This window comes from Pelophylax lessonae (assembly GCF_965119305.1).
Source record: "Pelophylax lessonae genome assembly, chromosome: 4".
Taxonomy (NCBI): Eukaryota; Metazoa; Chordata; class Amphibia; order Anura; family Ranidae; genus Pelophylax; species Pelophylax lessonae.
This window is the reverse complement of record NC_138771.1, coordinates 269,716,531-269,741,478: the sequence shown is the minus strand read 5'-3', so window position 1 is coordinate 269,741,478 and position 24,948 is coordinate 269,716,531. Positions and strand designations below refer to the sequence as shown.

The 24,948-nt window shown below is 43.3% G+C and overlaps 1 protein-coding gene across 1 annotated transcript in view; it reads left to right on the top strand.

Annotated features, from left to right (window-relative positions):
• WIF1 (WNT inhibitory factor 1) overlaps window positions 1-14,723 on the top strand; it is a 165,663-nt gene extending 150,940 nt beyond the window's left edge. Inside the window, exon 10 of the mRNA XM_082252868.1 lies at window positions 14,395-14,723. Within this exon, the coding sequence (XP_082108994.1) occupies window positions 14,395-14,516 (122 nt within the window). The 3' untranslated portion in view covers window positions 14,517-14,723. The remainder of the gene's footprint in view (window positions 1-14,394) is intronic.
• Window positions 14,724-24,948: the final 10,225 nt, after the last annotated feature.

Genomic DNA, 24,948 nt, shown 5'->3' with positions numbered 1-24,948 from the left:
CACACCATCTTAGAACAATCTTAGAAGAAAACCTGTTACAGTCTGCAGAAGACTTGAGACTAGGGTGGAGGTTCAACTTCCAGCAGGACAATGACCTTAAACATACAGCCAGAGGCTAGGAGCTACAATGGAATGGTTTAGATCAAAGTACATTCATGTGTTAGAATGGCCCAGTCAAAGTCCAGACCTAAATCCAATTGAGAATCTGTGGCAAGACTTGAAAATTGCTGATCACAGACACTCTCCATCCAATCTGACAGAGCTTAAGCTATTTTGCAAAGAAGAAGTATTGATTTGGGGGGGGGGGGGGTCAAATGCACAAATGCACACCACACTTTTCACATATTCATTAGTAAAAAATGTTGAAAACCATTTATCATTTTCCTTTCGCTTCACAATTATGTGCCACTTTGTGTTGGTCTAGCACATAAAATCCCAATAAAATACATTTACGTTTTTGGTTGTAACATGACAAAATGTGAAAAATTTCAAAGGTTATGAAAACTTTTTCAAGGCACTGTACACGTGCCTAGGGTAGAATTATCTCTAAGGCGTCATGCACACTGAGTGTTTCCTCAGCTCCTCCAAATGCCTTTTCTCCTAGCATGAGAAAAGCCGATTTAAAAAAACTGAAAAAAGCTGCATTTTGCACATGCATTTATGCATGTTCACATGTTTGGCGGCAATGTATTCTATTGGCCAGAATTTTAATTTATTAACTATTTTAAACTAAATTTGACTGTTTTTATCTATTATTTGGTTAACCAAATTAACAAAGAAATCAAGGAAACCAATATTTTTTTTTGCAATCAAAATCTATTTAACCTCCCTGGCGGTCTGATTATCAGAAGATTTACCGTGAAAATAGGCCCATGCCCCGATAATATACAACCACAACTATCTAGAGATAAAGTAGGGGTTTCTAGGCTGATTGGGAGAAGGAAAACCAGAGAACCAATACATTAAAATTGAATTAATTTATTAAATGTATTTAAAACAAAATTAGTATACACACAGGGATGTATAAAGGCACATATAAAACATCCCTTATATGCAAAACACGTGTTAAAAACACAGAACAGAAATAATTCCCTATGGGAGCAATACATGCTTCAAGCTGATGTTGGTGCAAGAAGTCTTAGATGATATTCGGTTTGTGGGTCCCAATGAGCCAACGCGTTTCGCATCAGGCTTCGTCAGGGCCAGAGAGACCGAGCAATACCGATATTTGTTGCTGTAAACGAAGATTAGATGACAGGTAGGGAGAATCACAATCCCTAAAGTTAGATAATGGTGGTTATGAGTGTCGAATTTTGTCTATATTACTCTCCTATGTAGGTAGTAGAGAACCCCCATATATCAGTGGCAATTATTCCATCTTGTCCTTAGTGAAAGTTTATTTCCTCTTCCTGGTCCATAGACCCAGGGGAAACAAGATAGCCAGGCTCATGTGCTATAGTTCATTTAACTCCCCCAGGGACCCACTTGTCCGACTCAACCATAGAGTCCACCTTAATAGGGAATGGGGAATATACCACACAATGCCAGGTAATGTGCTTCCGAACAATCCACTGTGAGTATATGGAGGCAGGCCTGTGAATGGTTTAGGCTGTACACCATTCAGAATTCATGATGCCCATTCATGACCCTCTAACTAGCCTCAGTAGCGATGCTTTTCCACATGTGCCTGCCCCAGGTCTGATTATGTCAGAATTTTTGTGCCAAAAGTGGTACATTGTTTTGCATGGAAATATGTTGTTTTATATTTTAGGCCTGTAATTCTTAGGAATAACTCACTTAAATCTGTCCAAACAAGAGTCTAGTAGACATCCCGGGTATGATAAAGTTTGAAACACAAAATCTGTACCGTGCCAAACACATGACCGTGCCAAAGAATGGAGTGGCAAGTAATCCATATTGGTTGTCCAATACCACTTCTGCAGGGGTTTCCCCACCACTCCCTGCAGATTTATTAGGCCCAGAAATTTCTAAATGTGATCTTTGGTCACTGGTTCCCACTTTCTGCATCTTGCAAACATCTAATGCGTAGCCAATTGTTGCTCTTTGTACCGGTTTGTCTCTGTAACTATTTTTTCAATAACCTCATCGGTCGGAAATAATTGTAGATATGCCAAGGGGTTGTCATGGTCAACATCAACTTTTATACCAGGTGCTTCAGTAAATGGGAATCTTGGGGGTGCTGCCTGATCTGTGCTGCAGTCGATAGAGCACCAAGTTCGCACATCGCTGAGCTCAGTCGCAGAGTCGTCGCTGTCGTCACTTTTAATACCTGATGACAAATTTTCCCACAAATCGAAAATAATTCAGATTCACCGTCGCTGTTTTCCATTTCGTCCAAAAGCGCTTTTGAGCTAAAAGAACGCTTTTTGGACGCCATGGACGTTCTCAATTTTCCAGGCACAAAGTACCGCAAAAAGTACAGGCACTGGAAAAGCCACTAGGTGAAAACTTGTGGTGAATTAGCATGATACAAAGTTGTAATTCTAACAAATTACACTGTATTATGTCATTTGTTTTATTTTTTTTTTTAATCTCCCGCCGGTTCTACCCCCCTGTATCGCGGCGCTCGCAGGGAAGGGAACTGGAAGGCAGGTGACGGCATCTGCCAAGCACACAGTGGAAGGATGGCTGGAGGACGGTGGGGAGGATGGCAGGGGATAGTAGTGGAAAGTAAGTTTGATTGTTGGGTAATCCCGAGTGTGGCTCAGGGTTACTGCTTTTGGCACTGTATATTAACCCCGAGCCACACTCTGGAATACCGCTAGGGAGGTTAAAGTTTATCTAACAAACACGACAACGTAAAATGTATCTATAGTCAAAATATAAAACCCTATATTTATTTCCACATTTTAAATATTTCTAGTCTACTCCTATTACTCTGAAGTGTAAGCTTACTTTTGTGAAGTCCTCCCACATTTACTTCTTACAATTTTGAGATATATATTCACTGTGCCCTGTGAGTAGGCACTGCTGTGTCACACATTTCACAGAGCCTGCTCATTGAACTGCAGAGGTGGCGAGAGGGGCAGTTTCAGGAGGGGGAATCAGTACAGGCTTGCAAGCAACAAGATACCATGAGATTTGTAGTCCCTGGAAATTCAAAAGTAAACAGGAGAGGAGAAGCTGAAAAGAATACAAGGAATCCAAGAAGTTGAGGAAAGTGATGACCAGCAGACAGGCAGCACTCACAATATAAAAATAGATTTTTCAAGTAAGCTTATATTGGATTTTCAAAAGTAACTATTGTTTTCATTGTTATTAGAGTGCTGATGTTATAAAATGAAAATGTGCTGTTATGGTCCTGCCTGCATAGATTTCCTTTAAGTACAACTAAAGGATCATGTATGACTTTCTAACCGCTTGCAGACCACCCACTTTAGATACACTGCAGCAGGATGGCCTCTCTGCACCAGATCACGTACCTAGTACGTGATCTGGGCGCCAGGGTAGAGAGCGCCCCCACCGCCCTGGCTGTGCTGCGATTTGCTGCAGAACCAACCAATCAGCGGATGGCGGCCGCTGATTGTCCACCTGTCCTGTGTAGGTAGACAAACAGAGCTCTCTTCTAACATTAGCAGTGTGCTGTTTTTTTTCTTCCTGCTAAGCAGGAAGTAAAAAACAGCACATTGTGTAATAAAAACAGCACGCAGCACACACAGTAACACATGATGGCCACACATTTAACCCCTTGATCGCTTTAGATGTTCCCTACCAGTGTCATTAGTACAGTGATAATGCATATTTTTATCACTGATCACTGTATTGGTGTCACTGGTTCCCAAAAAAGTGTCAAAAGTGTCAGTTAGGTGTCTGATTTGTCCCCCACAATATCGCAGTCCCGCTATAAGTCACTGATCACCACCATTACTAGTTAAATATATAAAAATATAAAAAATAAATAAAAATTCCATAAATACAGTGCCTTGTGAAAGTATACGGCCCCCTTGAACTTTGCGACTTTTTCCACATTTCAGGCTTCAAACATAAAGATATAAAACTGTAATTTTTTGTGAAGAATAAACAACAAGTGGGACACAATCATGAAGTGGAACAAAATTTATTGGATATTTCAAACTTTTTTAACAAATAAAAAACTGAAAAATTGGGCTTGCAAAATTATTCATCCCCCTTAAGTTAATACTTTGTAGCGCCACCTTTTGCTGCGATTACAGCTGTAAGTCGCTTGGGGTATGTCTCTATCAGTTTTGCACATCGAGAGACTGAAATTTTTTCCCATTCCTCCTTGCAAACAGCTTGAGCTCAGTGAGGTTGGATGGAGAGCGTTTGTGAACAGCAGTTTTCAGTTCTTTCCACAGATTCTCAATTGTATTCAGGTCTGGACTTTGACTTGGCCATTCTAACACCTGGATATGTTTATTTGTGAACCATTCCATTGTAGATTTTGCTTTATGTTTTGGATCATTGTCTTGTTGGAAGACAAATCTCCGTCCCAGTCTCAGGTCTTTTGCAGACTCCATCAGGTTTTCTTCCAGAATGGTCCTGTATTTGGCTCCATCCATCTTCCCATCAATTTTAACCATCTTCCCTGTCCCTGCTGAAGAAAAGCAGGCCCAAACCATGATGCTGCCACCACCATGTTTGACAGTGGGGATGGTGTGTTCAGGGTGATGAGCTGTGTTGCTTTTACGCAAAACATAACGTTTTGCATTGTTGCCAAAAAGTTTGATTTTGGTTTTATCTGACCAGAGTAGCTTCTTCCACATGTTTGGTGTGTCTCCCAGGTGGCTTGTGGCAAACTTTAGTCGACACTTTTTATGGATATCTTTAAGAAATGGCTTTCTTCTTGCCACTCTTCCATAAAGGCCAGATTTGTGCAGTATACGACTGATTGTTGTCCTATGGACAGAGTCTCCCACCTCAGCTGTAGATCTCTGCAGTTCATCCACAGTGATCATGGGCCTCTTGGCTGCATCTCTAATCAGTCTTCTCCTTGTATGAGCTGAAAGTTTAGAGGGACGGCCAGGTCTTCGTAGATTTGCAGTGGTCTGATACTCCTTCCATTTCAATATTATTGCTTGCACAGTGCTCATTGGGATGTTTAAAGCTTGAGAAATCTTTTTAAGAGTTTCCCACACAGAAACTATCAAATTTTCCACCAAGGCACGTTCTTGCATGACAGTGGAGGAGGACAGATCCTCTTCACCGTCAGAATGTGAAGACACCGACCCCTCAGGGTGGTCTGCATCTGCGGCAACCAAATCTGTGTCAGAATCCGAAGATCCGGCAGATGGAGGGGAGGACAGAGGACGTTTTCGGCTAGCAACACCAGAACACAACTGCACTTTTGACATCAGGCTTTGCAGAAAAACCACAATCTCTGGCTGCAACTGCGAGCTGGAGGGTCCGCAGTCATTTCCACGGGGTCTGCAGGGGATATTTTATCCTGGGACTCCATTTTTTGTGCACTGTCCCTTTAAGGTAGCAAAAAACGCGGTCTCCCCGTTATTACTGCAGACCTGAGCAATGTCTAAGTATAGCAGAGCAGGAGAGTGAGACCTTAAGGATCTATATTATCCAGTGCAAAAGCTGTTGCTTGTAGTTCCTCTGGATCTTGGTCCTCAGGAACTAACTAAAAAAATCACAAACTTTCCCTGTTACAGCTAAGACCGAAGTCCCAGCAGAGAACTAGGTCCTATTCCTAACAATAGGCAAAACAAACTGTTTGAGTATAGCAGAGCCTGAGGGGTTATGCTTGCTGGGACAGCCCCTATGGGCGTGGGCAAGCCTTTTTTCCACCTAGTGCCTATCCCTAGTGGGAGGAGCATAACCCTATAGTCTATGATTAAGCAGAGCTGCGTCTGTCGATAAAAGATATAGAAATATTTTACCTGTTTTATGCGGCCCGTTTTCAAATACTTAATGTATGCACAGCACAAAATACATATCATTTTCTTATTTTGCTGCCCTTTAATAACCTTTATAAGAAGTATACTGAGGGCCAATGTTTAACAGACTTTGGGGGTTTTCTTTAAATGGGAGAAATGAAATAAGAACATCACTTATTAATTTTTTTGCCCATATCTTTGTCCATAAAATGAAAGGTGAAACCTGAATCATTGCATTGGTACCATATAAATACAATTGGGTTCAGAATAGGTAAGAAGAGGACAGGCATTTTTTTCATACTATTTTTTATCTGTTCTGTTTATCTGTATTAATCTGTAGTTTGTGACATTGAACCATAACAGTCAGCAACATATAAATGACACGTTTCTTTTCAACATATGTTTCTTGCAAAGGTATGCGGGCATTGTATTTATCTTATACCAAATACTACACATGTAAACAGAATGAAAAATGTCCTTACATGTGCAACTATTTGCAAAAGTGTTTATCATTTTCATAAACTCTGCGTATGTTTGAAAGAATGTTCTTACAAGTTTAAAGGCGGCAAAACATGAACTTTATGTATGCTTAAACAAAATCTCCACTTACATTAAAGAATCATAAACATGATTGTTAGCCAGTATTTTTTTCCTTTTTAATTCCAAATTTGAAATGTCATTGACCTTTGTATGTCTATCTGCAGTCATCTATGATTTTCAAAGACTGCCAGAATTTCAAATCAACCATTTTCCTTACCCCAGTCTAATACCAGTACACCATATATATTAGAATTCCCAGGTATCCCATCCCCATTCTCATGTGATTGAATCACTGCTTTTATTAGAATTGTACACATAGCTTAAGATAAAATTAGAGATATCCTCTACAATAGTTTTGTCCCAGGTCAGATATTTTCATGTTTGCATAGCTACTAGCGCTGCATATGTTTATTACAACACTAAAGGAATTGTAAAGGCAGAAGGTTTTTTTATCTTAATACATTCTATGCATTAAGATAAAAAAAAAACCTTCAGTGTGCAACAGCTCCCCTCAGCATCCTTAATACTTACCTGAGCCCATCTTTATCCAGCGATGTTGCAGGAGTGTCTCAGCTGCCCGGGACTCCCCTACTTTACATTGCAGTTCCCAGAGGAAAAAAAAAGCAGATCCTAAATGGCGCAATTGCGGCGGGCCCGGACCGGGCATTGACTCGGTCCGGACTTGGCCCACGGTCTGCCATTTAGTGATGCCTGATATAAATAATAGCTGTGGTTAGTACTGACTCTAATACATAAAGCTGATTTGTTCTCTCCACTACTGATTATGTCTATGTGATGTAAACTGCTACAGCAAAAAATCCAAGATTTGCTATTAATAGTAGGCAGGAAAATGCATGCTTACTGTATAGAACATGGAACTACTCCACAGAAGCTTCTCCCATCTGAAGGAAGCTTTGCATCTGAACTTTAACTTCAGCTGAACTCAAGCTAGTCTTCCCTAAAAACTACAATGTATTTGTGTAATAAATAATGACATTGTTTACTGTCCCAGAATTAGAACTTTTGGTAATATGGAGCACTTCAACCACTTCTGGACCGGAAGGTTTTCCTCCTTAACCTCCCTGGCGGTATGATTCTTTTGGATTTTAGGTGCTGAAAGCGGTACCATTATTTTAGGTGCTGAAAGCATGTAATTCTTGTGAATGAGCAGCCCAAACCAACTGTATACATTTATTATACATATTATATATATATATATATATATATGTATGTATACATATATTATGTATACATATATTATATATATATTATATATATATATACGTATATATATATATATATATATATATATATATATATATATATATATATATATATAATGTATACAGTTGGTTTGGGCTGCTCATTCACAAGAATTACGTGTATATATATATATACGTGTATATATATATATATATATATATATATATATGTATACATATATATATATACATATATATGTGTATATATATATATATATATATATATATATATAATATGTGTGTGTGTATATATATATATATATATATATATATATGTATATGTGTATATATATACGTATATATATACTGTATATATATGTATATATATATATATACATATATTTACATAAAAAGTACAGTAAAACTGCAGGAAAGGGCACTGGGGGGCAATGTAATGTGATTTTATTTTATTTTGAACGGTATCAGTGTGTTTGGTGCATTTTACATTCGAATTTGCCGCCGGTTCCACCCCCCGGCGGACGTCACGTCGCCGGAGACGGAAGCCGGGGCTCGCAGACGATCGGGAGAGAGCTCCGCCGCCGCACACCGCTGGCAGTCTTCGCTGGATCCCGGAGAAAAGGTAAGTAAAACCTCCTCCAGCATCCAGCGATCTTCTTAGCGCTACCCCGAGTGTGACTCGGGGTTACCGCTTTTGGCACTAAAATCTAACCCCGAGTCACACTCGGGAATACCGCTAGGAAGGTTAACCGCTTCCATACAGAGCAGTTAGACACCCTTCCTGCCCAGACCAACTTTCAGCTTTCAGCACTCTCACACTTTGAATGACAATTGCTCAGTCATGCTACACTATAACCAAACAAAATTTTTATAATTTTTTTCACACAAATAGAGCTTTCTTTTGGTGGTATTTGATCACAACTGGGGGTTTTTTTTTTCGTGATATATGCAAAAAAAGAGCAAAAATTTTGAAAAAAAAAACACTTTTTTTTAGTTTCAATTATGAAATTTTGCAAAAAATACATTTTTCTTCATACATTTGGGCCAAAATGTATACTGCTACATGTCTCTGGTAAAATTAACCCAAATTAGTGTATATTATTTAGTCTGTGTGAAAGTTATTGAGTCTAGAAGCTATGGTACCAATTACTGAAAATTGATCACACCAGATGTACTGACTGCCTATCTCCTTTCTTGAGGCCCTGAAATGTCAGGACAGTACAAATACCGACCAAATGACCCCTTTTTGTAAAGTAGACAGTCCAAGGTATTTAGTAAGAGGCATGGTGAGTTTTTTGAAGTTGTAATTTTTTCCCACAATTCTTGGGAAAATGAAGAAAAAAATTTTTTTTTCTTTTTTTTCCCACAAAGTTGTCAATTTATAAGCTATTTCTAACACATAGCATGTACACAGCAAAAATTACACCCAAAAATACATTCTGCTACTCCTTCCGAGTATGGCGATACCACATGTGTGAGACTTTTACACAGCCTGGCCACAAAAAGAGACTCCACGTCCAAGAAGCACATTCAGGCGTTCTAGGAGCATAAATACACATAAAACTTTCTTACTACCTATCACACTTTTCAAGGCCCTAGAGCACCAATACAATGGAAAAGTCCACAAAATGACCCCATTTTGGAAAGCAAACACTCCAACGTATATTCTATGAGGCATTATGGGTCGTTTGAACATATCATTTTTTTCCACAGGTTTTTGGAAAATGTGGGAAAAAAATGAAAACTTTTTTTTTTTACACAAAGTTGTCAATTTATAGGATATTCCTAACACATAGCATGTACACAGCAAAAATGACACCCCAAAATACATTCTGCCACTCCTCCTGAGTATGGCAATACCACATGTGTGAGACTTTTTCACAGCCTAGCCATATAGAGGGGCCGAACATCCAAGGAGCATCATCATGCATCCTAGCCACTTGCCTAGGCCTATTTTTGACATTTGGTGTTTACAAGCTAAAATCAGTTGTTTTGCTAGAAAACTGCTTAGAACCCCCAAACATTATATATTTTTTTTTAGCAGAGACCCTAGAGAATAAAATGGAGATTATTGCACTATTTTTTATCACACCGTATTTGCGTAGCGGTCTTCCAAACGCAATTTTTTTGGAAAAAATTCACTTTTTTTAATTAAAAAATAAGAAACCAGTAAAGTTAGCCCAATTTTTTTCCATAATGTGAAAGATAATGTTACGCCGAGTAAATAGATACCCAACATGTCATGTTTCAAAATTGCGCACGCTCACGGAATGGTGACAAACTTTGGTACTTAAAAATCCCCATAGGCGACAATTTAAAAATTTCTACAGGTTGCCATCTTTGAGTTACAGAGGAGGTCTAGGGCTCAAATTATTCCCCTTGCTCTAACGATCGCGGCGATACCTCACATGTGTGGTTTGAACACCGTTTACATATGTGGGCGGGGTTTCTGTATGCATTCGCTTCTGCGCGCGAGCTAACGGGGACAGGGCGCTTTAATTTTTTTTTTTTTTTTTTTTACTATTTATTTTATTTATTATTTTTTATTTTTACACCGTTTAAAAAAAAAAAAAAAAATTGATCATTTTTATTTCTATTAAAAGAAATGTAAATATTCCTCGTAATAGAAATAGGCACGACAGGACCTCTTTTTTGTGAGATCTGGGGTCAAAAAGTCCTCAGATCTCACAAGTACACTAAAAGATAGAAAAAAAAAAAAAAATAATAATAATTATAATATAAAATGAAAAAAAAAAAAAAAAAGGACCTTTAAACCGGTTGCTAGGCAACAACATTTTCCGTAGCTCCGGTCCTCCAAGACCATAGAGTCAAGTGAGGGCAAGCTTGCCCTCACTCGACATCCTGTCTGTGAGGATTCGGGACCGGATCGTTTTCCCCGCTGCCGGCGGGTCCGGTAAGCGGGGAAAAGGACCGGAACGCGTCGGGAGGGGGGGGGGGGGCGCCTCTTCCGCCATCTCGGAAGGGTGATCCCACGGCGAATCCGCCGCTGGGACCACCCTTATCGGAAAGCCAACCGTCCACCGTTTAAAAAAATACCAGGGTTATGGCAGCTATCTGCTACCATAACACCGGTATTTAGGTTTAAACGGACGACGTATATAAACCTTTTTGGACTTGGACATGGTGGCTGTATGAAGGGTGACAGGTACTCGGCTACTTTGTTGGGCAGGTGACAGGTACTCTGGTACTGATGAGCAGGTGGCAGGTACTCGGGTACTCCGATAGGCAGGTGACAGGTACTCGGGTACTCTGATGGGCAGGTGACAGGCAGGTGATAGGTACTGATGAGTAGTACTCACTGACTGATAGGTGATAGGTGATACTGTACTGATGGGTACTGATGATCAGTACTGATACGTGATAGGTACTGATGAGTACTGATGAGTACTGATGAGTAGTGATGGGTACTGATGAGCAGGCGGCAAGTACTTGGGTACTTCAGGCGTCAGGTACTCTGATGAGCAGGTGGAAGGTACTCGGGTACTCTGATGGGTAGGTGACAGGTACTCAGGTACTCTGATGACGGGTACTCCGTTGACAGGTACTCAAAGTACCCGAGTACCTGTCATCAGAGTACCCGAGTACCTGTCATCAGAGTACCTGAGTACCCGTCATCAGAGTACCCGAGTACCTGTCATCAGAGTACCCGAGTACCCGTCATCAGAGTACCCGAGTACCTGTCAGAGTACCCGAGTACCCGTCATCAGAGTACCCGAGTACCCGTCATCAGAGTACTCGAGTACCTGTCATCAGAGTACCCGAGTACCTGTCATCAGAGTACCCGAGTACCCGTCATCAGAGTACCCGAGTACCTGTCATCAGAGTACCCGAGTACCTGTCATCAGAGTACCCGAGTACCCGTCATCAGAGTACCCGAGTACCCATCAGAGTACCCGAGTACCTGTCATCAGAGTATCCGTCATCAGAGTACCCGAGTACCTGTCATCAGAGTACCCGAATACCTGTCACCAGCCCATCAGAGTACCCGAGTACCTGTCATCTGAGTACCTGATGACAGGTACTCGGGTACTTTGATGGGCTAGTGACAGGTGCTCTTTATTGGGGGGGGGGGCAATCAGTGTGTTTGGGGTGCACTGTAGTTGGTAACTAGCTGTTACCACACTCTCTTCCTCACACAGGATCAGTGTGTGAGGAGGAGAACACGGTGACAGCTAGTTACCGTGTTCTCTGTTGACATTTGTGACCGGCTGTGATTGGACACAGCCGGTCACGTGGTAAAGAGCCAATTTCATTGGCTCTTTACCTAGATCGGGGATCGACTCTGTCCGAGGGACGAGCCTCGTCCCCGATCGCTGCTCTGCGCGCCCCCGGGGGCGCGCATTGCAGAGAGAACGAGCGGCTCGTGCTGGAGCCGCTCATGTGATCGGCTGTGATTGACACAGCCGATCACGTGGTAAACAGCCAATTTCTATTGGCTGTTTACCTTGATCAGTGATGGGCTATGTCCGAGGGACGAGCCTCATCCCTGATCGCGCCGCTGCGCGCCGCCGGGGGCGCGCAGTAGCAGCTAGAACGGGCCGACGTCATATGACGGCGGCCCGGATCTAGACAACCACTTTGCCGACGTCATTTTACATGACTCGGTAAGGAAGTGGTTAATGACCAGGCTGAGGCCATTTTGTGAAATACTTTTACTTTAACTGACAATTTCACGGTCATGCAACGCTGTACCCAAATAAAATTGATGTCCTTTTTTTCCCCACAAATAGAGCTTTCTTATGGTGATATTTAATCACCTCCGTGATTTTTATTTTTTGCCCTATAAACAAAAAAATAGCGACAATTCTAAAAAATATATATATATTTTTTTATCATTTTAGGCCAATTTGTATTCTGCTACATATTTTTGGTAAAAAAAAAATCCCCATAAGCATATATTGATTGGTTGCACATAAGTTATTGCGTCTACAAACTAGGGAAAAGATTTATGCCATTTATTTTTTTTATTTTTTTTAATTTTGTTTTTACTAGTAATGATCAACAATTTTTAGCAGGACTGCGACATTGCGGCAGACAGATCAGACACCTAACTGACATTTTTGACACTTTTGGGGGGACCAGTGACATTACTACACTAATCAGTTCTAAAAATATGCATTGTTACTGTACTGGCAGGGAAGGGGTTAACACCAGAGGCAATCAAAGGGTAAAATGTGTCCCTAGGAGATGCTTTCTAACTGTGGGGGGATGGGCTTGCTGCATGAACACATAGACCTGTGTTCCTAAATAAGAGAAACATAGGATTCCTGTGTTCATAACTGACAGACCAGCGGTCTGCCGTGTTTACAACAGCAGACCACCATTCTATCCCCACAGGGAGAGATCGCTCCCCCTGTAGCCAATCGGTGCCTGCGCGCGCCCCCACTAGCGGTCCCACGAAACGATGTAGAGTTACGTTGGTTCGTGGGACAGAGCCCACCTGCTGCAGTATACATACTGCTGGCAGTCAGTAACAGGGCTCACATTTTAAGTCCTGAGCTACTAGCCAGGCCTTAAGAGTTACTTGCCACCAGTTGCCTCACCCAACCCCTACCCTACCTCGCCCCTAATTCCACCCCTAAACATGCCCTAGTAAATTATCTCATGAAACAACACTGTTCAATCAGTGCCCATCAGCGCAGCCCTTTCAGTGCCCCTCAATGCAGCCTCATCAGTGCCCATCAGTGCAGCCCTATCAGTGCCCATCAATGCAACCTATCAGTGCCCATCAATGCAGCCCATCAGTGCCCATCAATGCAGCCTCATCAGTGCCCATCAATGCAGCCTATCAGTGCTCATTAGAGCAGCCTATCAGTTCCCATCAATCCCGCCTCATCAGTGCCTATCAGTGCCCATCAGTGCAGCCTATCAGTGCCCATCAATGTAGCCTATCTGTGCCCATCATTGCAGCCTCATCAGTGTCCATCAATGCAGCCACAAGGAGGAATTGGGAGAAGAGCTGGCCAAGTAACACAGAGAGGGGACCTCCTGCTATAACACAGCTTGAAAATGCTATCTGCTGTAAAACAAAGTCTCCTGGACCGGCTCCTATGATAGACATTCATTTCCCCGCATTGGACCAATGTGCTGTCTATCATAGGAGCCGGTTCATTAGGCTGGACTTTCAGCAGCTGGCTTTTCAGATCCAAGGTGTGTCACAGAAGGAGTTCCCTTCTCTGTATAATCCAGCCAACTCTCCTCTTCCTCTCCATTCCTCACAGTTTCCTGGCCGGGCGCTGGGAGGAGACTCACCTCCCGTTCAACCCCGCCTCTGATGCGACCCCACGTTCACCTTCAGCTTATTTCCACTTGTCAAATGCGAGCAGGTGAGTGTACATTTTGAGTGCTGGCTTTATTACCACTAAAGAACCATAGGGCTTTTCCTGTGACAATTGTCTATGCCAAGGCATTTGTGTCAGAAGCTATAATGACCATCTAACCTTAGGCAGCTTGCCACAATTAAGGTAAAGAGTCACCAGCTTGTTTATTTTCTTGTTTAACTTGTATATCTAGCACACATTATGTAAATTGTATGGGTATATTTTTGCCACCATCTGCAAATAGATGTCTGAAGGCTATGTATGCATACAAATATAATATATAGCATTTTCAATAATAATTATCTTACTGGTTGGCTTGCTCCTTTAACAATGTGTTTAAAAGCAGCTGAAAATTAGTTTAAGTGTGTATAATGACAGAATGTCTGTTTCTCTCATTTTGTCTCTTGAACTTTGGGAAATTTTCAGGGTATGGAGCCAACCTCACGAATGTCCTAAGGCCAGCAGGCACCAAGAACAGACAGCACACACCTTCTCCCAAACGGACTGATGACAGGCATGTTTCACCTGAGTCCAATTATATCTGGTGAAGCCCAGCATATCTGAAACCTTTTACATTACACAGTTCAAAGTGTTCATTAACCTTTCATGCATTGTATGATTACTGGTCTAAATCCTACTAGTTTTAATGTAAACCACTGATGTACCATTTCATTCCATGCTATATCAGTTAAATGACCTAAGACTGGTTTCTGTTTTTTTCAGTGGGTTTTACAGCCACGTGTGTAAAATATGTCTAGTGTTCATAAATATTTCAGAAATAAAATGGAATTCCCAATAAGAATTGAGAAGTACATTGTCTCCAAAATGTTGTACATCTAATCTGTTAGAAGGAGGAGCAGTTTATTAAATGACATCTTACAATTATTTTTTAAGGAGCATCAGGGTACAAACTGACCATCAGGACACACTTGCATATAGCTGGCATACCTTCATCAGAGATCAATGTAAAGATAATTCACCTCTTGTAAACACTGATGTGTTTAGATTCCAGATAATGCATCAGATCTGTTCTACTCACCATAACATAATGCTGCAGTTTGTATAGGAGATAAGTTATCTTTATACTAAGCCTGGTGAATCAGTCACGCACAAATGTGGATTTAAACTGGCAATTTGGGAATCCCCCTATCTGCATTTACCCTTGAGCAAGGTTAAAGGGATTAATAAAGTTAAGCTGACGATACATTATACATTTTTCTTGTATAATTTTTGTACAATCTCCTTTAACTTTACCTTCAACTAGGTAGTGCAAGGGCCTACAAATGGAAAGTGTTGGTTAGGTTTGACATCATATTATATGTTTTTTAGTAAATCTAAAGGAAAACTGTACCATAAGATTGTATAATGTATGGTCAGCTTAATATTACATAAGGTGTTTTGGTGGAGAGGATTACTCCAGTATTTCCACATTTTCTCATGGAGTGCTGTTACAATGGGGTGCAATGTGGATGTGCTTTACATTTACAATGCACCAATGCATAATGCATCATTATTATAAAAGAGGTATTTTGTAGTAAAATGCACAAAGCAAGCAGGACTTTTAAACACACTGCTTTAAAACACATATGTTTTTATGAGGAAAAGGAAGTTATCTTCTCTTCAGCAAAACAATGTAAATAAAAAGTTGTAGAGGGGAAGGTGGCAATATGACCTTATCACTGCTTAACCCAACAATGAGAAAGGTCTTTTTTTTCCTTAATCTGTCTCTTGATTGGGTATTTATCAGAGGTGTCAGTGTAAAGCCGGCCATAGACGGATTGATTTTCTTTCCTGCAACCACGGGTCGCAGGAAAGAAAATTGCTTGATCACCCATTAACACAGTTAGAGTTGATGGGAAAATCCCTCCTGCGGAGCCATTATGTTCTCCCAGCAGGCAGGCGGGGGAAACAATCCCTGTCGGGAGAACAAAGTGATTATTACTAACGGCTATAACAACTGCTAGCAATAATCACATTTAAATCCGACAGGCTGGTTGTACCCAAGTTGTACCCATTCGATCAACTTGGGAACAATGAGCCTGCCCATACATGGTTCAAATCTCGGCTGGTTTCTGCTGAACCAGCCAAGATTCTAACCATCCATGGCCTGCTTAGGATTTACACTATAAAGGCATATACATATTTGTTTACAGCTGAGGGTTTGTAGAGGAACAGTCTACCCAGAACTGATAATTCCTGGGACCTAATAGAATGAGCTATCTTCTGGCTCTCTTGAGGACTCTGGATCTCCCTGCTATAGTACCTGGCTATGTTTTCTGCCCACCTTGTGAAGCTGGATGTTTGCAACTACTTTTGGGTGTTGCCATATCTTTTTTTTTTTTGGCATTATATTTAATAAAACAAATTAGAAATCTAATAAAAAGAATGAAGTCCATTTGTAGTGGTAGTTGCAACATACTTGGATCACCGGCACAGAACTACCACCAGCTTCACCTAAGATATGATAACCCATGGGTGGGGGTTAAATGCTCCAGCATTTACAAGCAACTAAAACTTGATTTTGGGAGGACTGATCCCTAAATATTTTCCGTGAATTAGGGAACACAAAGGTTAGTTTTTGCAAGCAATCAGATTTCTTCAATAAACCCAACTGAATTTTCAGTTTAAATTAGCTAAAAAAAACATTCCAGCTGCATTAAAACAAAAGGCGTAAAAAGACTAACAATTTGTTTTCCTTAGAAAGCAGCCACAGCCTGAAAATATAAGATCCCTTTCAGCATACCATAGAGAAGGACATTTGACTTCCTTTTGGAGCAGTGGTCTCTCTGTAAAGATCTGACACACTGGTGAAATTAGACCTTTAGCTCTGCATTCAGAAAAACTTATGATAACTGGATAGTTCTAGATCTGACTCAGCAGGGGGCATGCTGGATCTCTACAGAGGAACCACTGCTTCCATGCAGAGAGCAGGGCACCTTCTCTACAGCAAGAAACCAATTTGATTTTTATTTATTGTTGTATATCCAGAAAAATAAACATACTGGTTGCTATGGGTTACTGTTTTTTTATACCGTCATTGCACCTGAACAACTTTGTAAAGTGGGGAAGAAACAATAGTTCTTCCAAATTTACATATTGCAATCCGTGACCCTATTGAAAAGATTTTCCTTATTATTCTGTTTCACTAATGTACAAGACCTGGGAATGTGGGCATATCGAGGACAGGGAGGCATTTACAGCAATGAAAAGATTGTCAGAAGAGCTAACTTTTCCCGAATCTAGTAAAATGTTTTCCTGGGGCCAGTGTGGCAGCATATATATGGTAGTGGTCCTGCCCCTAGTTTCCCACAGGATTAGTGATAAATATAAATGTTTCACCCAGACATAGCACCCTTATTCTCTCTTTTATTCTGAACATGCTCACAGACTAAGGCTTTGTCAACCATTTTGCTACCTACCACTGGTAATGGTATTCACACAGGTTCAGTCTCTCCTGGATGAAGTTGTATTTCTTAGCATTACCAATGGTGGCAATAAGGCTGGGAACTCCCTCTATGTATCTTTAGGGCATATAACCTAGATTTTAGTCAACCTTACAGCCACAGCAATTTATTTTATTTCTATGCTCCCAGCCCCCCCCCCCCCCCCCACCCACACCCCCACACACACAATGCACTTCTCTGTCCCTCCGGACATCCTCTTGTTTGCTGGTCTTTGGTGCATGTGCATCTCTACGCAATTTTCTGCATAGAGCTCCCACCACCTGTGACAGTACAGTAGGGCCTTGTCGGCCATCTTGGGGACAGCAAAGGTGGCCTGGCTGTGGGAACCCAGTCAGGCACTATGAGGCAGAGCCACTGTTTAAAGCCACTGTACATGCTAGGAAGGTCAGGTTGCTGTGGCTGGAGATTGGTAACTGGCATTCTTAGGCTCATTCTGGTAACGCTTCATGTGTCTGCATTTCAGTCTGTGCAGTTTCCATCCTTCTTTGTGTGTTCTGACTTTCTATACTTTCCCCGTTTTCTGCTACATGTGTGCTCCGCTTGAAAAAAAAAAAACCTCACATTCCCATTAAGAGTGTGGTTCTGACTGGTAAGTATTTCCTTCCTTACAGCTACATCCTGTCTGCTTGCAGCTCTGCTCGCAAGCCTTTAAGCAAAAGATCCAAAAATATATCTCAGTGCTCCAAAAGCCATGGACGACCATCCTCAAATCACACAAAACCCATCCTCAAATCACACAAAACCCATCATCATTCCAGACTGTCCTCTAGCAGGTAGGCATCATTCAACTCGCTTACTGAGGCATTTTTTGCGGCCCAACTCTGGGTAATGTTGGGCACGTGGGCTGATTCCCTGTCTGGCCAGTCTTCTTCTTATGTTTTGCAAAACAGCAAATTACAAGAATTCTGAAAGTAGTGAAAATGCATCCCCCATGATGCAAGCATTTCAGGAACTTGAGGCAGGTTCAATAGCACAGTTTCCTCAACCAATGGCACCACCATCAACATCCGCTGCAAAACTTTCAGTCTTCAATATCCCAAGGAATCCCACTGGCCTAGCCTCCGGGGAGAGGATGACCCGGAAGAAGATGACAGTGAGGGGCAAGATCTCACTCTTTCAATTTTTGACTATATATTGGCCTTTAAGGAGGCCATTTAATGGGAGTAAACCCATAAGTCTTCCTAGCAGACCAGCCACTATTATCCAAAGCTTGATAAACATACTTCAGCCTTCCCCTTTTTATGTCAGAATTTAGGAGACTCTTTCAGTAAGAGTAGAGGAAAACAGACAGGAAACCATCCGACTTTTAACACATCCTCTATCCAACTGTCAATGTCTTTGTGATGTATTTGACCCAAAACATAACACTTGCTTTGGAACATTTTGCATATTTTAGTCCTAGCCAGGGCCCTCTGGCTGTAACTCTGGGTGGCAGACCACACCTTCAAGCACAGCTGGTGCACAATCCCCATTGATGGTAATTCTCTAGATATGGACTTTACCAGGGTGAGTTGTGGTAAATCAGTGTTCACTCTTCAGTACTGGCACCTCAGAACATCCAAATATCCCTCTAGTAAGCAGTGTTCTTCATACAGAAAAAAAAAACTCCACTTTTTACCACCCTGGGAAAAATTTATGAACGAACTCTCAAAAATCTTTTAAAAAAAAAACTTCAAAACTGAAGCAGACTTTATCCTGCCCAAAAAGGCCCTGTCACGGACCCTACTTCCCCCCCCTTCTTTTCCTCTCTTCTACACCCCCAGTACTTTACTATCTTCCCCAGCATGGGATTCTTTTCTCCCCCCTGGCTGCTCACTCCTTTGCCTGCCCCCCCCACTGTGCTGTCCCTCTCCCCTCCCCAGCAAGGTGCCTGAATGTCTGCTTCTCCGCCTTCATGCTCACTGTGGACAATGAACACATTCCTTGTGTGGGCTCAAAAAGAGGGGGGCGGGGCTGGTTGCTGGGGCAACTGGACGCCAGGCTGGGAGTTGCCTGGCCCACCTGCTGGGACACAAGTCCTAATATATTTAGCTGAGTGAGAGTCTCTCCTGGGTGTAGTTCATCTCTGCTGTTTGGAAGACTGTGTGGCTCTGAGCTGCGGCCAGAGAACACAGAATCCCCTATTGGTTCCTGCGGGCCTCTTCAAACCTTCCTACAACCTGGATTTTGGATTCATCCTGTACCTGCCTGCTGGTGAGTGGATTAACACTGGGCCTACCAGAACTCTGCCTGAACTTTGTCACCTCATTGTTTGCCCTGATCCGTGTGTGGCCCAATCCCTCGCTGGCCAGGACTTTGCCCATTCTATTGGGAGCCCCTGTTACGGACTAACCCGTTTATCTGCAACTCTGTCCTACCCACGTTGGGTCTGACCCTGGGCACCTTTGTTTGGCCCTTTCTTTGTGAACATACCCGCTACCGTTCAATAAAAGGCTTTGTTGGCACTCCTGCTCTCCATGTGCGTTCTGTCTTACCTACACTTCCGTCACACTGGTTGGCAGCGGCGGGATCAGAACGCTGAAGAGGATGGAGAGCAGCCCCCTCACACTGGACCCAACGCGGGGTGGGGAGTACAGAAATTGGACTGTGGCAAGTTTGCAAGAAAAGGCTCGGGAGTTAAGCCTTACCTACAGGGGCCTGTCCAAAGAAGAGCTGGTCACCGCCATTGAGGAAGCCGGCCTTCAGAGAACTGAAAGCTTGAATGCTCCGCCGTCAGAGAATGAACAGAGTGCATCCACCGTCTCAAGTCCCAGGAGCCCTTGGATCACATGGTACGAAGAGGAGATGGCTATCCTGGGGCCCGGGGCCACCTTGGATGACAAGCGGGAGGCTATCCGAAGGGCTCATGAGCGAGAAACCATGAGAGGCCTCAGGGGATATGACCCTCTCCCCAGCCCACGAGTCGGTGGGCCTGATCGGCCAAGGGTGACTCGTAAAGACTTCAAGCCATTTTGTGAAGCTACAGGGGATGTGGAAGGGTTCTTCCAGGACTTCGAACACTTATGTCAGCTGCTGGAGGTGCCCCGTGGAGACTGGGTACGCCACCTAGTGGGCCTGCTGGAAGGGGGTGCGGCTGCTGCCTACCGGACAATGAACGCACAGTGGAATCGAGATTACAGTAGGATCAAACAGACTATACTAGAACACTACGCGGTAACTTCAGAAACCCACCGGATCAAATTCCGGGACCTCTCCTGTCATTCTGAGCCTTCCTTCAAGATGTATGCGCACAAAATCTCGCAGGCCTGCAGACGCTGGCTGGAGGGGGAGCAGGCCTTTACTATTGAACAAGTTGTCCAGGCCTTTCTAAAGGAACAATTCTTTGCCAAATGCCCAGCAGAGGTGCGGGAGTGGGTGAAGGAGAGGGACCCTGGCACCCTTGAGCGGGCTGCTGCACTGGCAGACGAGGCCCTTGCCATTAAACCCCATTGGAAGAGACTGGTAGTCGAGCCGCCCAAAGCCCAGAACACAGGCAGACCACTTCCCAGCAACCCCCTGCCACTCCTCCAGCGCCCTGTCGCCCCAACACCATCCACAGCTCCTTCCTACCGACCTCGTACTTCTGGGCCATTTCTGGACCGCCGGTGCTATGGGTGCAACCAGCCCGGGCATCTTCAGGCCAGCTGCCCTCAGTACCGTCGCACCATGTCTGCCAGCCACAGTCGCCCAGTCAACTACCTAAAGTTGACCCCAGAGGAAGAACCACTACCCCCACCTCCCAGTGACTGGCTGACCCCCACTGTTGCCAATCCTCCTCGGGGAGTCTACGGTGTTCATCCCCTTGTCCCATCCTACCCAGAGCAGAGGCAGCGCCACCTGCAGGAGGTCCTGATTGATGGAGAGAGAACTACGGGATTTCGGGACACTGGGGCCTTCCTCACCATTGCTGATCCCCGCGTGGTAAAACCAGAAGCCATCAAGCCAGGCCCCGGGTTCTTTATTGAAATGGCAGGTGGTACTACGAAACACATCCCCAAGGCGTCGGTTCGCCTTGACTATGGGTTTGGGGAAAAGCGCTGCCAAATTGGAATCATGGCTGGACTACCTGCGGACATTCTGCTTGGAAATGATTTAGGAGAGCTACAGTGCCAATACGTCGGAGCTGTGACCAGGAGCCAAGCCAGCCACGGCCTGCCTGCCGAGAAAACCCAACGGGACTCCCCTTCTGCCCTGGATCCGGTGAGTGTTACCAACCCTGACCAGAATACCACCCTGACCTGGGACCGTGAGAAATTTAAACAGGAACTAGACTCTGACCCCACATTGAGCAAATTCCGGTGCTATAGGTGTAACCAACCTGGGCATCTTCAGGCCAGCTGCCCTCAGAACCGTCGCACCACATCCGCCAGCCACAGTCGCCCAGTCAACTACCCAGAGTTGGCCCCAGCGGAAGGACCTCTACCCCAACCTCCCAGTGACTGGCTGACCACCATGGCGCCCAATCCTCCTCAGGGAGTCTACAGTGTTTATCCCCTTGTCCCACCATACCCGGCAGCAGGACCTTCAGTAGGTGAGCCTATTACCACAAGTGCCTCCAAGGAGACCTGCCGAGGTCCCCCTGTCAGCACTTGTAAAATAAAAGGGGGAGGGGTTGTCACGGACCCTACTTCCCCCCCCTTCTTTTCCTCTCTTCTACACCCCCAGTACTTTACTATCTTCCCCAGCATGGGATTCTTTTCTCCCCCCTGGCTGCTCACTCCTTTGCCTGCCCCCCCCACTGTGCTGTCCCTCTCCCCTCCCCAGCAAGGTGCCTGAATGTCTGCTTCTCCGCCTTCATGCTCACTGTGGACAATGAACACATTCCTTGTGTGGGCTCAAAAAGAGGGGGGCGGGGCTGGTTGCTGGGGCAACTGGACGCCAGGCTGGGAGTTGCCTGGCCCACCTGCTGGGACACAAGTCCTAATATATTTAGCTGAGTGAGAGTCTCTCCTGGGTGTAGTTCATCTCTGCTGTTTGGAAGACTGTGTGGCTCTGAGCTGCGGCCAGAGAACACAGAATCCCCTATTGGTTCCTGCGGGCCTCTTCAAACCTTCCTACAACCTGGATTTTGGATTCATCCTGTACCTGCCTGCTGGTGAGTGGATTAACACTGGGCCTACCAGAACTCTGCCTGAACTTTGTCACCTCATTGTTTGCCCTGATCCGTGTGTGGCCCAATCCCTCGCTGGCCAGGACTTTGCCCATTCTATTGGGAGCCCCTGTTACGGACTAACCCGTTTATCTGCAACTCTGTCCTACCCACGTTGGGTCTGACCCTGGGCACCTTTGTTTGGCCCTTTCTTTGTGAACATACCCGCTACCGTTCAATAAAAGGCTTTGTTGGCACTCCTGCTCTCCATGTGCGTTCTGTCTTACCTACACTTCCGTCACAGGCCCTTTTGACCTTTTGCCCATTAAGACCTGTGTGGTGGAGAAAGACGAAGGGTCTTTTCACAGGTATGAGGTCAGGTCCAAGTTATCAAAATTCACCACTGGTCCTTCAAGAAGCACCTCGCTCAATGCTCACACAACCCTACTTCACTCCATTGCTCCCTAGTTCCCAGAAAAAAAGTGATCATGCTTTGATATTCTCTCAAGACAATTCTACTTCAGCAAGCAGTTTGTCCTGTCCCTCCATCAGAAAGATTTAAAATCCCTGTTAGAGGCCAGTTATAGATCTGAGCATACTCAACAGACAAATCAAGTAAGAGAAGTTCAAGATGAAATCCATTCACTCAATTATTCTCACTGTTAAATTGGGTGGATAGGATGCTCTTTACAGATCTTGGGGATGTGTATATCCACATACTGTACCCATCCTTACAGATTTTATTCTACAACGTTATTAGTTGAACATTTTTCCTGTCCATTCATAGCCAACAACGAGTAGTCCTTTAGCAAGGAACTCTTCCACCAGTTCAATCTCCAGTGGGATCATCCACAAGTCCACATACCTTTGCAGGTCTGGAGGAACTGATGCCCTTGTCCAGCCATTGTCGTTTCACTTAGCATATACATTCTCTCCAGTGTCTCTGATAATGAGTGAGATTTACACCAACAAGAAAAAACATTCACGCAGTCAAACCTATCTCTGCTTCTAACTATCTTGGTGAATACTCCTTTTTATATTTTAGTTACATTTTGCTCCATTCTGGATCTGACCTAAAAGCCTATTTCTAGTAACAATTACTCTGACTTTTAAAATCTCTGAGATTCAAGCCCTAGGGTGTAGGGAACCATATATATTACCTTCTTCCCAGGTAGAGTGGTCCTACACTAGTCAAATAGATTGTGCTTAAAGTTCTGCTAAGTTTTCAGTTAACTAATGCCCCGTACACACGTGCAGATTATCTGAAGACTTTTGTCTTCAGATTTACCTTTTCTATGTAGTGCAAGGGCCTGCCGGATTGCATACAAATTGAAAGTGTTTAGGTTTGACCTCATATTATATGGTTTTGGTAAGTCTGCAGACAAAAGTCTTCAGATAATCTGCACATGTGTACGGGGCATAAGATTTTGTTCTTCCCTTTTTCAAAGACCATGCAGAGCCCCAAGGGTTTCAAAAGCTGTATTAGGCCAGATGCTTTAGAGCATACATTCCGGGTTTTAGAAAGACTCCCTTTCAGTGCTAACAAAGGCAAGGAGGCCTCAAACAGAACTTTATCCTCCTGGATTGTCCTACTAGAGCACAAAGTTTAAAATGCTAAAAGGCAAGATCCCCCTCAAGTGCTGACTGCCTAATCAAAAATGGCAGCATCATGCCCAGCTTTACAAGTGTTTCTCCTAAGGCCATCGGTCATGCTGCTACTTAGTCATCTTTCACTCATTTCTGTCATAATACAGCATCCTGGCAGCCTAGGCATCTGTAGAATTCAATGCTAGGGAGGTGCCTGCTTCTTTCCATTCTGTCTCCCAAAAATATAATACTTTTCATTATACCTTCCTGGGTTGCTAGTTATATATCACATATATGCTGCCATGAAGGCCCCAAAGAAAACAGAAATTTGTATTAATATTCACCATAAATGTATCTTTCTGATGCCTAAATATGGCAGCATACTTTGGCCACTCTTTAATATGGATCCTAGTTAAGCGAACTAAGGTTATATGTCTGAGGGAAGTATTTACAGTTATTACTAGTACTGTGGGTAGTTAGGATGGAGCCAATACCAAATGAATGCTGCAAAGTTGAGGCAGCAGGAAAATAAATTTATGGTGATATACTTGATACACATTTTACACGTTTGTTGTTGTCTGTGCCCAATGAAGATATTTTATTGTCACTTCTTTTCTTGACAGAAATTGATGAAAAATCTACCAAATAAAGACATAAGTGAGCATAACAACCTGACAGAAGATCTAACCATTCCCCGCTCTATCCAAAATTAAATATGTTTTGGCTAAAGTTGGGTTTTCAAAGTGTATCTTTAGTCAAAACTTGGATAGTTTAGGGAAGAGTTAAAATGCCTGCCGGTTTATATTTTGCTGTCTGTGCTCTACTGGGGAGATATCCTCTCACTTAAGCAACAGAAATTGA